General features: G+C 38.0%; 1 protein-coding gene across 1 annotated transcript in view; it reads right to left on the reverse strand.

Annotated features, from left to right (window-relative positions):
• si:ch211-186j3.6 (neural-cadherin) overlaps positions 1-18,012 on the reverse strand; it is a 631,501-nt gene that overhangs the window by 215,297 nt on the left and 398,192 nt on the right. Inside the window, exons 11-15 of the mRNA XM_039763170.1 lie at positions 15,433-15,605; positions 10,206-10,373; positions 9,330-9,579; positions 5,005-5,132; positions 2,173-2,359 (exon numbers count right to left, since the gene is read on the reverse strand). Of these exons, the coding sequence (XP_039619104.1) occupies positions 2,173-2,359; positions 5,005-5,132; positions 9,330-9,579; positions 10,206-10,373; positions 15,433-15,605 (906 nt within the window). The remainder of the gene's footprint in view (positions 1-2,172; positions 2,360-5,004; positions 5,133-9,329; positions 9,580-10,205; positions 10,374-15,432; positions 15,606-18,012) is intronic.

Raw genomic sequence — 18,012 nt, forward strand, 5'->3', positions numbered from 1 at the left:
ACAGATAACATCAGCACAATATCCTTCATTAACTCAGTAAGAGTATAGCTCAAAGTAGTAAGATACAAGACAAAATCATTTAATGTATGATAAATAACACTTAAACAACTATGGATGAAATAATAGGTAGTACAGTACAGAATGAAAATACAGTGAGTAAAATGAGGAGCAGCAGAGTTGGTACAGAAGAATCAGATTAGACAACATACATTATATGGCTAAAAGTATGTGGACACCACTCCAAATGAATGAAATGTTTCAGTCATAATCGTTGTTAAATGGTGGGCACAATCAATCATATAACCATTGTGACAGATAGGGGGCGGTATCGCTCCCTTGAACCCTTGCCCACGACTCCAGACACCAGGTAAAAGTCCACAAGTTGACTTTATTTAAATGCCAAAATGCACAAAGCACCCTCTGCTTCACTATACTCATACAAATACACACAATAACTACAATAAAAATCCTCAGACTCCCAGACGCGTTGCCACCCTTCCGCCCAGCTCAGCTCGCCGTCTGGGAGCTCCCACAATCCTTTTATTTTCCCTGACCCGGAAGTGTTCCAATCCCCAGTCCATGAGACTCTCAATCCCTTCCGGGTCAGGTAAAAGTCCTTTTCTTTTCCCCGGAAGCCTGTCATTCCCCTTGTCCACATGTGCTTCCGGGGCATAGGGAAAATACCCGTTATTCCTCCCTGCAGCATCTCCTAGTGGCCCCCATGGCATCCAGCAGGACTGCGTATAAAAACTACAATGTCCATGATGCCCTGCTGGTCTTCTGGGGACCTCCATACTGCAAGGAGGGCTCCACCTGGCAGCTTGGGGGTGTTGGCCGGGATAAACGGCCGGCCATCCATCACACCATGCTATCTCCATTGACAAACATTGGCTTTTGAATGCGTCAACTGAGCTCAGTGACTTTAAACATGGCATTGTCATAGGGTGGCGCTTTTGCCTCATGTCAGTAAGTAAAATTTCTGCTCTGCTAGATCTGCCCGGTTCAACTGTAAATGCATTATTATGAAGTGGAAGCATCTAGGTGCAATAACATCTCAGTCACAAAGTGGCAGACCATGTAAACTCACAGACAGGGGACAGCGAGTGCTGAAGCGCATAGCATGTGAAAATCGCCTATCCTCTGTGGTGTCACTAACAACTGACTTCCAAACTGCCTCTGACAGCAACATCAGCACAAGAGCTATGTATTGGGAAGTTCATGACATGGGTTTCCTTGGCCAAGCTGCTGCACACAAGACTGGGTTCACCTTGCTTAATGCCAAGCATCAGCTGGGGTGGTGTAAAGCAAGGATTCAGTGGAACTGGTGGCAGCATGTTCTCTGGAGTGATGAATCACACTTCACTATCTGGCGTCTGATGAATCAATCTGGGTTTGGAGTATGCCATATAAAGTTACCTTCCGAACTGCAAAATGACTACTGTAAAGTTTGGTGGAGGAGGGAGAACGGTCTGGGACTGTTTTTCAGGGGTTGGGTTAGACCCCTTGGTTTTAGTGAAGGGTTCAGTTAATGCTAAAATATACAAAGACATTTTAGACAATTGTGTGCTTACAACTTTGTAGCAACAATTTGAGGAAGGCATGACTGTGACTCTGCGTTTGGTGTGGAAAAACACAAGTGGTCTGCACAGAGCCCTGACCCTAACCATAATGAACACTTTTGGGATGTATTGGAATGCTGATTGTTAGCCAGATGTTCTTGTCCAACTTATATACCTGACATCATAAATTCTATGCTGAATGGACACTAATACTAACAGACATACTTCAAAATCTTCTGGAAAGCCTTCCCAGAAGACTGTTAATGCCAAAACGGGAGGGGGCAATGCTATATTAATGCCCATTTGGAATGGGATGTCTGACAAGCTTACACGTGTAGATGGCCAAGTGTCCACAATCTTTTGGCCATGTAATTTAATTACATACATGATTGAAATATAAGGGGAGAGACATTTAGTTTTTAATGATGAGTTGAATGATTGTAATTTGCTACACAAACATACCTATGGAAAAAAAATGATCTACAATTAGATACAGTGGAATGAAAATGGAGGTCTAGATGAAATATAATATTAGATTATCTAATGTGGTAAAAATATATTTTGAAAGATGCTTGCTGCTGTGAGGATTGTAAGAAAGAGGACAGTTTAGTACCTGAATTGGGTTGGCCATGTTTTCCAGGTCTGGCAGATTCCCATCCATCCATTGATTTTACTTCTAAAAGATAGGAGCCCTTTAATTCCCGATCAAACACTGCCTCTGTGTAAATGACCCCTGTCTGGGAATCAATTCTGAAGAACTGATAGTCTCCACTTCTATCATTTAGTAAAGAATAAGAAATCTGAAAAACAAGAATGGTGGGGATAAAATGGTAAACATATATTTTATGAAACAGGTCAGGATGTTTTCAGGAGATTCTCTGTATTTCTCACACATCAACAGGCTGAAGCTACCCATGCATGTTTTTAGACTGTGACACTTTTGAAAACCGACATTTAGCTGGAAAAAATAGAAGTTGTCTCTCAAAAGAGATAGTTATTTTTCTGCAGGTCTAGAAATTTTTTTTTCTAGACATACCAAAAAATAATTTTGGAAAACCAAAGGATGGCTCTTAGAGAGGAGATAACATCATTTTTTAGGATTAAGAGAAACTCATAGTAACAAAAATAAATCTTAATCTACCTTAAAAGATAACAATCAGCTCTTTCTAGGGTATCATCACTGTGTCAAACACAAATTTCTTAGTGCTACAGAATAAGACAGAAAAGGTTTCTTGAAAAGACCAACACTGCTTTTCATCTGGAATTCAGTCTAAGTGGTCTAAAGTCAAAATGATCATTCAATATAAAGATCCATTTGGCCATCTGCTGAACCCATTTAATCCAATTTTAGGACCATGGGAAGCCAAAGCCTGTCACATCAAAACAGGGCACAACATTGGAGGTAGAAATCCTCAGTCACAGAGTACAGTTAGAATACCAAATCAGTTTATACTTGCAAGTAAATGTGACCACCAGGGGGTGATGCAGCATTCCACACTCCTGACTCAAAGGCACAGACCCAAGTCCTGATTAATACAAAGTTTTTAATCTTTTGTATACCTACACAATAAAGGCTCCAAAAGGCACACAGCACACACAATGCAGTTCTTCAAAGCTCTTTTCCTCTCCTCTGCTACTCCTGGCAAGCTTCATTTGCTTCCTCCCAACTCTGGCTCGCCTGAATGAAGGAGACAGCTCCTTTTATATAAAACCTGGGAGCAATTCTGGTGTCCCAATACTGTGGCTTGGGAGTACTTTTGGGTATGTTTGCAGCTACCACAAGACCTAACAGGGCTGGCCAAAAGAACTGCAATTCCCAATATGCCCTGTGGTTCTCCCTAGTGGCACCAAAGCCCAGGAGGGCTGCCACCTATGGTGCTGGGGGAGACAATGTCCTGAATAACTTGTCTTCCCTGTCCTTCCATGCTATTGGCATCCCTGCTGGGTCAGAATCCCATTTCTGCTTTTGCTGGGATGCCAGTCTCAGTGTGCCATCTCTCACAATTTATAAAGCATGGATTAGAGAAGAAAGGAAATGAAAGAGTAGAGAAAAAGATAAACAGAAGAATATTCAGTAACCAATCCAGCATTCAAATCATCAATTCTAGAGTTGTGAGTGAGCAATCCCAAGCACTATACTATTGTGTCATTGCAGTAAAAAGTTGGATATTTATAATATTGGCAAGATCTTCTGATCTACAACTAGCTCTGTAACTGAGAAAGAACCATGCATCTTTCAATCAAATGCTGGCAATGCAAAATTGTTAAGGAATTGCAAAGTATTAATTACTTGAAAGGTAAGATCATAAACAATATTAATTTTTGCTCAATAACATACTCAAGTTTTCCTCCCAAACTAAAAGACATGCACATTATCTTAAAGGGGCTGCTCCCAAACTGGCTCATTATGGGTGGACAACAGTCCATGTATGTGTGTGTATTATAGAGTGACCTACTATGGACTGAAGTTCTATTCCTGGTTGGTTCCCATCCTGGTCTCAATGCTGCTGTGACCTCAAATATGGACTGGATAAGCATGTTTTTTTTAGGCTTACAATGTACCATTCTGTTCTAGTAACAGTGTTACTTTTTCATGGAACAGGACCTAAATACATGTCCCAATAATGAGACTAAATTTCAGTTGATAGCAGTTTATTTTTGTATAGAGCTCTTCAGTGAATGTAGAAGGCTAATTTTACCAAATTGCATAATGAGCATAAATAAAGACACAGATTTATTTAAAAGGACAAAAAACAAAACCTAAATGGCGCCCAACATTCTTTGTCCATTAATTAGAAGACAGACTTACAGAAGACAGTAATACAGAGTCATATGACTTACAGGAAGACAAAATGCTACATATATACCATATAATTCTCTCTTATAATACTAACTTAATTTAATTTAGGGTCACAGAGAGCTGAAGTCTAAATCTGTAGAATAAGCTGCAAGGCAGGAACCGGCCTTGCAAGGGATGCATCTTAGATTGTAACTGTTAAATGCCATAATCTTCTGATAGAGATCATGGAAATGTTGACATTTCTGGACGAAGCTGCACTAATTCACTTGAAATCTTCACGCAACTCTTACTGCTGAGGAGGGAAAGCAGGTTATCTTCTCTGTGAAGTGGTGTACATTCACAGTTTAAATATTGCAAACAGCCATCACAGTAACTCAAGTAGAGCTGACCCACAAGGAAAGCACCTTTGTAGTTCACTTAGTATGCAATAGCTATTGTTTTTACCAATGTACTGTAAACAAATTTTATGTTTCACAAAGAACTACTTCAGTGTCCTAAATCCAGATTTTTTTTTTAATTTTGTGGAGTTTGTATGAGTCAAATAAGTCGAACACACAATGGCTACAGTATCTGAAGAACAAAATTAGATGAGTTTAGTGAACCCCCAGCAGCTGCTAAAAGTATTCTGTTTCAAAACTAACTTACTTTTCCATTGAGACCCAAGTCAAGGTCATTGGCTGAAACCTGAAGGACAAAAGTTCCTATTTCTGCTCCTTCTGTGACTGTGGCTTCATATATTGAAGATGTGAAAAAAGGAACATTGTCATTCACATCTGAAAAGGCAGAAAATGAAAACCTAAGCACAAGAAATAATATAAATGGTTGCATTATTTTAAAGAAGGTTAGACTTTACTGTGCAGTTATCAATTCAATTCACACTACTGACTCACTCTGTTCTTCTGAGCAAATGATTTAACCTGACAGTACTCACATTGAAGAAATAACTATATAAATAAATAGCTGATATTTGCAGACAGCCTCAAATGAAAGTGCTATCTTATATATGCAGTATATAATATGTATGTTTACATTCAGTTTAGTTTGTATTCTTTCCACATTCAATGCAGAGAATATTTACATTCTCTCTATCACTTTGCTGTAAATATGAATGCCAAAGAACAGTTTGCGTGGCTGATCTGGCTGATTTGTTTGTTATCACTTCATTGAGTGAACATTTTGAGTTCTTATCAGTCCCACATGAATGGAATACTAGTACTGCTTCTCCATTAGCACCAGGAAAAAAAATGAGAAACCAGAATGTGCACAAAAGCCTGGTTTCTGTTGTTTTTCAATTATGGGCAACAGGTTTAAAGAAGGCACAGTTTGTATATTGATTACATCAATCCTCAGAATAAAAATGTGCCCATATAGTGGATAAGGAATAAATTACTAGGGGTTTATTGGTCTTTATGCTGGCTTTCTATATTTGAGCTTCTCTGACTTTATTTAACATTGAATGATGCTCTCTTTTGCCAAAATTACTTTGGTATTTGTGTTTTCACAATGCTGTTAAAAATGAAGTTTCAAACTCATGTTGAACACTGTTCACAAGTGTTTGCACTTCATCTGTAGACTGCTCCATTTGCTACATTTGGTACTCAGTTTTGCATAAAAATCAAATGTTGCCTGAAGAAAAAAATCCAAACACTTGAAGGCAGTGTGTGAAAAAAAAACACACACAATAAAAATATATAAATGGTTTGTAGAGAAATAAAACCCCAGAAACAGGCTTATCATCTGCATAACGACGCAGGATGAGACCAGTCAGGGACTGTAGTGTTAGATCTGCCTCGTTCAGGCACAGATTGCATGTGCAGAGACCACAATATGATGTTAAACAATAATAATCGTAATAATAATAATAATGCATGTTATTTCTATAGCACCTTCCCCAGGGCCTTATTTTAATCAAGGGCCCCAGAAACCTTAGAGAAAATGCACTAGAGAAAAAAAAACAGGAAAAATACGTTCATTCCACCTGGTTCCTGTGCAAGTGGAAAAGAGTCAAAAATACTGTGCTTACTAGAAAGTTTTGGGGGTTTGTTGTTAGTAATTTTATAAATGATAACAAAGCTCATGAATATTAACTCTTCTAGGTCGGATGTCGACTTTTGCCGACACAAGGGGTTGAGGACAGATGTCAACTAAAGTCGACATTCAGGGACAAAGGGTGAAAAAAAAAGCAGTAAATGTTAATAAAACCCACCGTTACATTATAGATAGACCCTCTTTGCTCGAAAGACTGTTAGACTCGTTGACTTCATATGGAATCCCTGCGTGTGCATGAATAGCGCAGAGTAAACAGAGTAAACAAGAGTAAAATGGCATTGATATCGGGCAAGAGAACGAAGCAAATGCACAAAGCAAAATACTCCTTGCGTATATATTATATATTCATTTATTTTTACTCATTATTGCTGAACTGGACTCTGACTTATCAAACTCCAATTTTGATGCAAGTGCTCTGGAGATCGAAAATGAAATGCAGGGACCTACGCCAGCTGATCGTGCAGCTGACGCGCCAACAATTGCCCTGGGAAGACTACACATAAATAGATCTGTAGGAGGCAAGCCGACAACTGGACTTCATCAAACAACATGGCGTGCTGGTGGGCACCATGGATTACCCGCCACTGGGCTACTTCAAGCTAGTTTTCTTTTTTCCAGAAAGTTCCTTTCATCTTATGAGTGATGAGACAAACAGGCGTGTAATAAGTATATAAATTTGCATACCGTAGGGGGCTCATGGAACATAAAACAGAGTAACATTTGTCATAAATAAGAATTTTAAATTGATTTATGTCTGAAACCATTATATTTTTTGTGCTTTTTTTTGGAAAAATATTCAGCCCCAGTACAAAAGGGAAAAAAAGGAATTAGCCTTAAAAGAGTTAAGAACATATACAGTGTATCAAAGAAAGGCTTGCAACTGTGTTTTTCTAATGCAATGTGATGTGCAATGAAATATGCCGTCAACCAAACCCAAAACTACTGTTAACTCAAGAAAAGATTATGTAAAAAATGAAAGGCATGAACTTTATTTGTTTTTGTAGGCAGCCTAGCTTAGTGTCTAAAGCTCTGAACTTTGAACCAGAAGGTCTCTCATGCACTCACCACCTCTGACACATTGTGTGAGTTTAAGTAAGACACTTACACTGCATGTGTTCTGATTATAAAGTAAACATAAATAATTAAGCTACTTGTTCTTTAAAGTGCGGAATGATTGTGTTTTTTTAGAGAAAGGTGGTACTTAAAGTGAATGGTGTTTGTTTAATTACAAAATTGATTACTTCTCTCAGGCTGGAATACAAAGTAAAACAGTTGAATTATATGTAATATTCCCAATTCAGCCATAATCATAACCACTACTGAAAATGCAGTATATTGTGGAACCCATGCTTTTATAAAAAAAAAAGCTATTGATTTTCTTTTATTTGTATACACTCACCTAAAGGATTATTAGGAACACCTGTTAAATTTCTCATTAATGCAATTATCTAATCAACCAATCACATGGCAGTTGCTTCAATGCATTTAGGGGTGTGGTCCTGGTCAAGACAATCTCCTGAACTCCAAACTGAATGTCAGAATAGGAAAGAAAGGTGATTTAAGCAATTTTGAGCGTCGCATGGTTGTTGGTGCCAGACGGGCCGGTCTGAGTATTTCACAATCTGCTCAGTTACTGGGATTTTCACGCACAACCATTTCTAGAGTTTACAAAAAATGGTGTGAAAAGAGAAAAACATCCAGTATGCGGCAGTCCTGTGGGCGAAAATGCCTTGTTGATGCTAGAAGTCAGAGGAGAATGGGCTGACTGATTCAAGCTGATAGAAGAGCAACTTTGACTGAAATAACCACTCGTTACAACCGAGGTATGCAGCAAAGCATTTGTGAAGCCACAACATGCACAACCTTGAGGCGGATGGGCTACAACAGCAGAAGACCCCACCGGGTACCACTCATCTCCACTACAAATAGGAAAAAGAGGCTACAATTTGCACGAGCTCACCAAAATTGGACAGTTGAAGACTGATGAGTCTCGATTTCTGTTGAGACATTCAAATGGTAGAGTCAGAATTTGGCGTAAACAGAATGAGAACATGGATCCATCATGCCTTGTTACCACTGTGCAGGCTAGTGGTGGTGGTGTAATGGTGTGGGGGATGTTTTCTTGGCACACTTTAGGCCCCTTAGTCCCAATTGGGCATCGTTTAAATGCCACGGGCTACCTGAGCATTGTTTCTGACCATGTCCATCCCTTCATGACCACCATGTACCCATCCTCTGATGGCTACTTCCAGCAGGATAATGCACCATGTCACAAAGCTCGAATCATTTCAAATTGGTTTCTTGAACATGACAATGAGTTCACTGTACTAAAATGGACCCCACAGTCACCAGATCTCAACCCAATAGAGCATCTTTGGGATGTGGTGGAACAGGAGCTTCGCGCCCTGGATGTGCATCCCACTAATCTCCATCAACTGCAAGATGCTATCCTATCAATATGGGCCAACATTTCTAAAGAATGCTTTCAGCACCTTGTTGAATCAATGCCATGTAGAATTAAGGCAGTTCTGAATGCGAAAGGGGGTCAAACACCGTATTAGTATGGTGTTCCTAATAATCCTTTAGGTGAGTGTATTTTGATCCTTCTGCACTTAATGAACACCATTTCATTCCTTGCAAATGATGGCAATCAGAAAATTTGATATGCTTTAGCATTGTTAATGTTCTTTACTGCTCTCCCTCATAATAAACCTCAGAATGTACATCTACATAAGGATTGATAATGTCATATTAAAGAAGAGATAACAAAATGATCAGACGAATAATATTTACTTTTTTATGCAGTTTTTTTTTTGCCATTACTAGGTCACTTTCTTTTGGTTTGGTCTAAACAACTTGCAGAGCCTACTATCTGATCACCTGGTACTGACAAATTGTACATTCTTTTCATATTCATATACCTGTAAGGTTAATGTAGACTGTGGCAAAAGCCGCAAGGGGCACAACTGCAACATTCTGTGCTCGAACCCTCAACATAAAGTTCTTGGTGACCTCATAGTCCAGCGGTTCAGCCACAAGAATGGATGCAGAACCATCTTCCCGGTTTGGGGTCAGATAGAAACGCACAGGCATATTTGTTTCAGGAACAAGTCCGTCTTCTAAGTTATACGTCACCCTCGGGTCTCCTAAAGGGGAAATGGCTTTGATTGTCTGTAAAAAAAAAAAGTAGAAATTGGATTTAAAAAGGCAAGTATTTTTTTTTCCCCCCAATAGCTTGGTGTTAGATGCTAAATACTTGCATTTATATATCTGTTGGAATACACATTAATAAACCTGTAAATAAATATCAGGAAGCAAGAAATTACAATATGTGAGAAATTAGGCTAACAAAAGATATGGACTGTTGGCATTGATAGTTAGGGCTAATATCAGCAAAATGATGGGAAGGTTTAATGTCCTAGACTTTAGTTTTTCAAATAAATTCCTCCTACAAAGCTCATCATAATGCATGTAAGTGAAGAAACTTTTAAAACTATTAAGATGTATCTAGATAAGAAACTTACTCTGTTATTAGTTGATTGATGATGGAATAAGTTAGCTAACTAACCAAGCTTGTTGGATTGATTGGTCTCTTGGCTAGCAAACTGAACATTTGCTAGTGTGGTGCTGCATCTTTGAAATCTGCCATTTTAAATTAACAATATTCTAAAGCTTATTGCTTTCTGACAGGCTCCTTCTGTTGTAATAGTCATAATTAGACTAAGCATTTTCATTGTAGAATATCATTAAAACAACATCAACCTGCTGACCACATTCAAATGATAAAGTGCACCCACCACAATGGGTGTATCTCGCATGGTATTTTCTGGGATAACCACTTCGTAGCTGTCTTTTTCCCATTGTGGAGGCTGATTCCTGACGTTAGTGATGGTCACTGCCAGATCAACTGAGCTGCTCCGATTTCCACCATCCGTTGCTATTATTTTACGTGCGATGTAAGATCTCTTTAAAAAAACAAGACAGTCAAGTAGATTTCATTTTAAAATGCACATGACACTTCAGTATATTTTTCCTGAAAAAAAAGAAAATCTTCTTTTAATCAAGGCTAATTACTTTCATAAATTTTTTACAGCTCGTACCAAAACCAGAAGAAAACCTTAAGTGGATGTAGGTGGATATTTCGCTTTCATGAAGTTCCATTTACAGAAAATTAAATTCACTGTTACCTAAGTTAAAAATTCATACATGTGATCAGGACAATGTAAATTTAGCATGTGCTTATTAGGCTCACTGATAAGAAATACTGTAGATGATGAAGTGGTTAGCAGTGCTTCCTGAAAGCAATTGCCTGAACTGTCCGTACCGCATTGTTTATTGGGGGTCACTAGTCAGGACCTTATTTCCAAAGCAAAAAAAAAAAATGTTATAATACTTTGCAAGATCATTACATTTAGAAAAGAATAATCAATGCCTGAACTGAGCAGAAGGTGACATATAATCAAGCAACAGTATTCTCCCTTTTTTTTTTTGATTTTACTGATTTTAATAACAAATAACAATCCATACAAATAAGTCAATGTATTCACCTTATTTAACACTGATGTTAGTTTACCAAAATGGTATGGAATAAAAGTCTATTTGGTCTAAGACCCCAGACCATAACAGAACAATTTAGGGATCTGCTGGATTCTATCTGGACTCTCCACTATATTGGAAAGAGCAGGCTGTCTGGGTTCACTTGCCCCTTTTAAGAATAGCAGGGGTTTAGCACCTAGACAGCATTCTAGACCAGGGCTCCCCGACTCCGGTCCTGGAGGACCACAGTGGCTGCAGGTTTTCATTCTAACCCTTTTCTTAATTAGTGACCTGATTTTGCTGCTAATTAACTTATTTTGAATTAATTTTAATTAACTTTCTTTTTTAAATTTGATCCCCTAAATTTCTTCATGGTTCCTCTGAATTGCTTTATTTCTTTCCTTAATTGGCACTCAGACAGAAATGAAATGTGAAGTGAGTGAGCCAACAGAAGACCAAGTAAGTCAGGGCCTGAAATTTCAACCAATTTCACTCCAACGAGGTGCTTAATTAAACTTGTTCTTCAATCCCATGGCTTGTTGATGCATTTCCAAAACTGTTGATTTTCTCTTTTCTAAGAGCTCTATTGAAATGTTTGGGGACCAGAGCAGACCAACATTCCTGAGACCTTGATGATATTGTATGATGGACACCAGTTGTTTTGGCTTATTTTGTATCTCATTATTAGAGTTAAGGAAAAAGAAACAATTAAGGGGTCTGAGTCTTCAAGAGCAAGTCAATTAAAATTAATTCAAAAGAAGGTAATTAGCAGCAAAAAACAGTCACTAATTGAGAAATGGGTTAGAATGAAAACCTGCAGCCACTGCAGTCCTCCACATACCTGACCCCTGTAGTGTCTCTGAGACTGTTCTGGAAGAAATCAGAACATGGGGTATAAAATTACCTCAGAAGCAGTAGACAGTGGTGCTTCAGTGCAGAAGGTGAATCAGGACAAGAGCTTGCCTGGTGGATGGAAGAAAAGCCATGATTTGAAGAGAAAGACATGGAGACAGTGTCAGGAGTGTTTGGTATGGCAAGGAGTTGGGTTATTGGATAGTCATCAATTAGGTAAAAAGCTTCATCAAAGAAGGAAACAAGTGTTTGTTTTTTGCTTCTTCTTGCTAAGTATTGTATTTACTCCTGTGTTCATCCCTTCCTTTTATTACTTTTTAATAAATGCTTTATTTTTGAAATTTTGGTTCCCTTGGCATCATTTTAACTTTGGGGTAACTTGGGAGTGCTCCTAACTTTTAATTAGGGTTTTTGCACAAGATATTCTGGTATCTTGCAACATCGCAAAAAGGTGAACTGGTTAATTTGACTGATGATTTTTAAATTCATTTGGAGGTAAATGTTTAAACATGCTCTGTAAAAAATGTCATCCTATGCAGGATTTTGTTATTTAAAGGATGGGCTCTGGGTCATTTATTAGAAAAAACAGATTCTGAGATTTCTTTGGCCTTTTCATCAGACTTGCTTCCAGTACTTGTACCTTGTGCAAAACGGAATTGGAAAATATGCATCTGCCTCCCTGGTGTGAAAGCAGCACTTAAGTACTTTTATCTTGAATAACAGCTTCTTGCTTGACAAGAAATAAGTCATTAACTTTATTAACAAGCCTGCAAGAGAAGAGTAGAATAGAAATTATACAAATGGTAAGAGTAATGAACTTGCTATTTGTGTCTTTAGAAAGTCTGTCCAGGACTACTTTTCTTTTATCTTTCTCTACAGTGCATATTTTTATTTCAAACCCCAACTTTCACAAATTTTTCAGATACATTTTGTTAGACTTATTATTGTGACGTGCAGGCTTTCTTACTACATTTACACAGCAAACTTTTAAAGACAGAATTGCTAAGAATGGTGCTTGAGATCCTATGTATTATGACAGAATGAAAGAAAGAAAGGTCAGAGCCGACTATACTTCCTTAGAAGGTTGGCGTCCTTCAACATCTGCAATAAGATGCTGCAGATGTTCTACCAGACGGTTGTGGCGAGTGCCCTCTTCTATGCGGTGGTGTGCTGGGGAGGCAGCATAAAGAAGAAGGACATCTCACGCCTGGACAAACTTTGGTAGGAAGGCAGGCTCTATTGTAGGGATAAAGCTGGACAGTTTAACATCTGTAGCAGAGCGACGGGCGCTGAGCAGACTCCTGTCAATCATGAAGAATCCACTGCATCCACTAAACAGTGTCATCTCCAGGCAGAGGAGTAGCTTCAGTGACAGACTGAGGAGATCGTTCCTCCCCCACACTATGCGACTCTTCAGTTCCACCCGGGGGAGTAAATGCTAACATTATTCAAAGTTATTGTCTGTTTTTACATGCATTTTTATTACTCTTTAGTTTAATATTGTTTTTTGTATCAGTATACTGCTTCTGGATTATATGAATTTCCCCTTTGGATTAATGAAGTATCTATCTATCTATCTATCTAGAATGACTCAAGAGTTGGACACATTAATAAGTTAATTTCAGGAGACTAGAGGTTGTTGAAGAAGACGCATAAGACCCGAAATGTTGCTAGTTCTTAGATTTGTGTTATCAGTTTTTGCTGAAGATGAGTAGACTTTCTCCCTGGGTTTCTTCTGTGGCTTCTTTTTCCCTCCCATAGCTGTCCTAAAACATTGTCATGTTCTCCACTGTCACTGCATAGTATGATAATGTAAAGTCGTTCATATTCAATGATACATATTCAATAATGCACTGAGGCCTCATCTAAAGTAAAGTGTGCAGTTTTTGTCTGCAAGCTACAAAAAGGACATAGCAGCACTATAAAAAGGTCCAAGAGAAGAGCGACTAGACTGATTCCAGGGCTACAGGGGATGAATTATGAAGAAAGATTAAAAGAGCTGAGCCTTTTCAGTTTAAGCAAAATTATGAAGGGAATTAGTACTCACTTTAAAATGAGTTCATCAAGAACACGGGGACACAGCTGGAAACTTGTTAAGGGTAAATTTCACACAAACATTGGGACGTTTTTCTTTACACAAAGAACCATAGACACTTGGAATAAGCTACCCAGTAGTGTGGTAGACAGTAAGACTTTAGGGACTTTCAAAACTCAACTTGATGTTTTTTTTAGAAGTTTTTTTTGTTCTAACGTTCTAAAACCTCGTACCCCAGCCAGGGATTGAGATTTAACTGGTCTCAGAATTGCACTATTAAAAATTACAAAGATTAAACAGCTAAATAAATAAAACAAATAAGTAAATTAATACAACACAATACAAAAATTATTAGTCACTATTCTTGAAAGAAAGTTCTCAGAACAAAAAATATTTAAGATTGCTAAATGTACTTAAGTCGCACACACACACACATGCACACTCATATTGGGACCAAATTAAAACTGCTGTTTAATGTAACACATACATCCTGAGGATAACTGAGGTACCGAGGAAAACCCCACACAGACACAGGATGAACATGCAAATTCCACACACAGACAACAACCAGGCATAGGATTCTATAAGACAGCAGCTTTAGCCACTGCATCATCGGGCCCCCCTGGTTTTTTCAAAGCAAGTGTATATGAAAATCAAGCAACAAATTATAAACTCCTAAAGAATAGAATAATATCTAAGAAAAAAAATGACCTTAAATTTCTTCATTACTACTAACACTCAGAACAATACATTTTATGTTGCCTGCTGCAAATCCTGAACTTGCCAAAAACCTCTGAAAACTTTGTTTTTACAAGAAGCATCAAAACCATCCATGCTACAATAAAAACATTTGACAAAAATAACTGTACACTGTAACTCTAAAAGGTTTTATTACACTTCTCCATTGTTTTTTGCACAGTGGAATCATTGGGAGACACAGCCTGTCCTAGCTGCACTGAGCAGAAGGCAGAAATCAAACAATGGGTGTGACGCCAGCTCATTGCTGGGTACTAGGTAGATTACGGCGGCATTAATGCTGTATTCATCACAATTAACAGCAACACAAAGAAAACTAGTGCCAAGCAAGATGTTCCCGACCATCAATCATGCTCATTCCTACTAGGCTAGCTTAGAGGCAACAATTAACCTGGTATACATGTTTTTGAAATGTGGGGTGAAGCAGAAAGACCCATATGGACACTAGAAGAATGTGTGGACTCCACAGAGATTATGACTAGGTCAGGAATCAAAGCTGGTTCAATGGACCAGTAAGGCAGTAACACTAACCACAGTGCCACCATTCTATCCTGTTTCACTGTAATCAGTGTAAAAAAAAAAATATTAGCAAAATTTCTATTTAGCCCCTCTTAAAGCATCATTTCTACCAGACAAGCATGTGTTTTCTCTATCAGTGTATTTAATTTGATGATCTGGCTCATTTTATTAGGAGAACAAATGAGGTTCTGAGTGCAATTTCATTGATTTAATAGAGAAAAAGAACAAGACTAAATCAAAGGTATTACAGTATGCTTCATCTTACAAGCTGCTCTGTTAATCAGAAGAAATGTCTGCTTTTAGTTCTTAATATTTTCTCCAAATACCTGTGATATAGGTTCATTCACATAAATCCAACCAGTAATGGGATTAACGCGAAAGTACTCTGGCTGTTCTCCTGACAAAGAGTAGGTGATGGCAGCATTAGTGCTGTAATCATCATCATGAGCGGCAACACGAAGAAAACTAGTGCCAATCAGGGTGTCTTCTCTCAGAAAATCTAGATGAGAGCAAAGGGAAAATCAGTTTAGTATGATGTTATTTTTAAGGCCAACCTCACACAAAATATTAACTCTACATGAAACCCAAGTTAAAAAGTGCTGATAACATTTTCATACTCTTCCATTATATGTCATATGTTGATTGATCGATAGATGCAAAACTAAATCTCTTGAAATATTTCAGAATGTTATCTTATAATCTAATGTTGGTTCAAATAAAAAATTAACGTTTCAACTATTTTTCATTTTCTGTAAAAACTTAATCCAGGGCTGTTGAGCTCCAGGCCTGGAGGGACGCAATGGCTGCAGGATTTCATTCTAACCCTTTTCCCTAATTAGTAACCAGTTTTCACTTCTAAGTAACTTCTTCTTCCTTCATTTTAATAGTCCCATTTTTAAGGATTCATTCCCCTGAATTGATTCTTTTCTTCATTAAATGATAGCCAAACAGAAATGAGACCAATGAACCAACAGATAATCAGCTAAACCTGGGCTTCAAACTCTAACCAACTTCACTCAAACCAGGTTCTTAATGAGAACCCAAATCTAGCTGATAATTAAACCCATTATTTAATTCCATGGCCTGTTGGTGCTCTCGTTCTTCCCCAGCAGATATTTCCAAAACTGTTAATTTTCTGTTTTTCCAAAGAAAACCATCAAAATGTTTTGGTGACCTGAGAGTTCAACATTACTGAGCCTTTCACCTTTCTTTATTTTCAGATATTGTGTGATGGGCACAGATGATCTGGTCATGTGATGGCTTGTTTTGTGTCTCATTATTGTTTGGCTGATAATTAAGGAAAAAAGAAACAACTAAGGTGCCTGAGTCAAGTTAAATAAAGCTAAATCAAAAGAAGTTAATTAGCACTAAAAACTGGTGACTCATTAAGAAGATGGTTAGAATGAAAACCAGCAGCCCTCCAGGTCCAGAGTTTGACACCCCTGCTTTAGTCCATTTCAGGGTAACCAGGGCCAAAGCCCACATTGTATACAAAGCAGCAACTAGCCAATTTAGAGTCGCCAGTCAACCTAACCTTGGAGGTCATGCTAAAGTGAAAGAAAATGGGAGTACCCAGAGATATGAACATGCAAGTACTGCACAATGACTAGGTGTGGATTTGAACCCTTCACACTAACATAAAACAAACCAATTTAGAGTTACCACCGAACGTTCCAAACTCTGAGGAATCCCGGGGGACCTGCAAAAAACTCCCATGAACACTGAGGAGAATGGTTAAATTCCACACAGAAAGCAACAAGACTGAGATTGAACCCTAGTTGCTAGAGTAGTGAGGTGATACTGCTAGCCCTTGCATCATCAGCAGCCACGTGAACATGCGAATTACACAGAAATTGGTCATCAGAGCCCCATTAGAAAGGGAAAAAAAACCCCTCAATTTCTCAAAAGTACTTTTTCTACAGTAGTTCTGTTTATATGCCACACATAAGTCTGCTAGTGGGGGGTGAGGGGCACTGAATGTTTTATAATCTACAAGTTAAATGATGCAAAAGTAAGTACGAAACTGCATGCTGCTTGTTTATTTATTTGTTTCCTGAAGCAAAACCAACTTTACTGGTCCAGTGTGCTTTTTTACCCCCTTGTTTTTTCTCACTGGCATAGCAAGGCTAAATTGCTTTTTAATGACTAGCACAGCATTTGAATTCATATTGTTTTATTTATTTCTGTTATTACATTTGCATTTAATGTACAGTATTTTCAGATGCATAGCTGTATATCCATTTTATGCCTTGCAATTTCATTAGTTAGTGACAAATCACCATGTACTTTGCCTGCAAAAGTTATTATAAAAATGTAAGCATATTTATCATATACTGTGCATGTTAGGAATAAACTGTGAAAAGCATTATGAAAAATAATTGTTTGCTAATTTATATATTACCTGAAAACATCACTCAATGTGTTTCATGTTATCTTCTAAATATTATAAATGGTTTTTCAAATCAAATAGGAAGGTGCAGATTATCAATATCCTGTTAGATTAAACAGATGTATCCCAGAAAAGTTTGAAATCCTTAAATAATTCATCACATGCAATGTGAGAGCCAATCCAGGACTTGAAAATTTGAGAGCAACGAGGATCACTTGTTACTCTAAGGGCCCGAACGCTTGATAACTGGAGGTGATACTCCCAGAGGCGGCTGGTCTTCTGTGCTGAGTTATTTATTTTATCTAATTATGGCTAGTGGCCATTTTAAAAGTGAATTTGCCACCAACTTGCCTGTTCCCCACCACTGAAGGACCCCCCTTCTTATAATACATCAGAAACAGTAAAGTAACACAGTTGTTTTTTCTTTACTATTGCTTTCTACAGTACTATGCCATTACAAAGTTTGTTTTCTTAACCTATTTTTTTCATTAAAGGGCATTATTCAAAAAGGCAGGTG

The sequence above is a fragment of the Polypterus senegalus genome, chromosome 9 (assembly GCF_016835505.1).
Source record: "Polypterus senegalus isolate Bchr_013 chromosome 9, ASM1683550v1, whole genome shotgun sequence".
NCBI lineage: Eukaryota > Metazoa > Chordata > Cladistia > Polypteriformes > Polypteridae > Polypterus > Polypterus senegalus.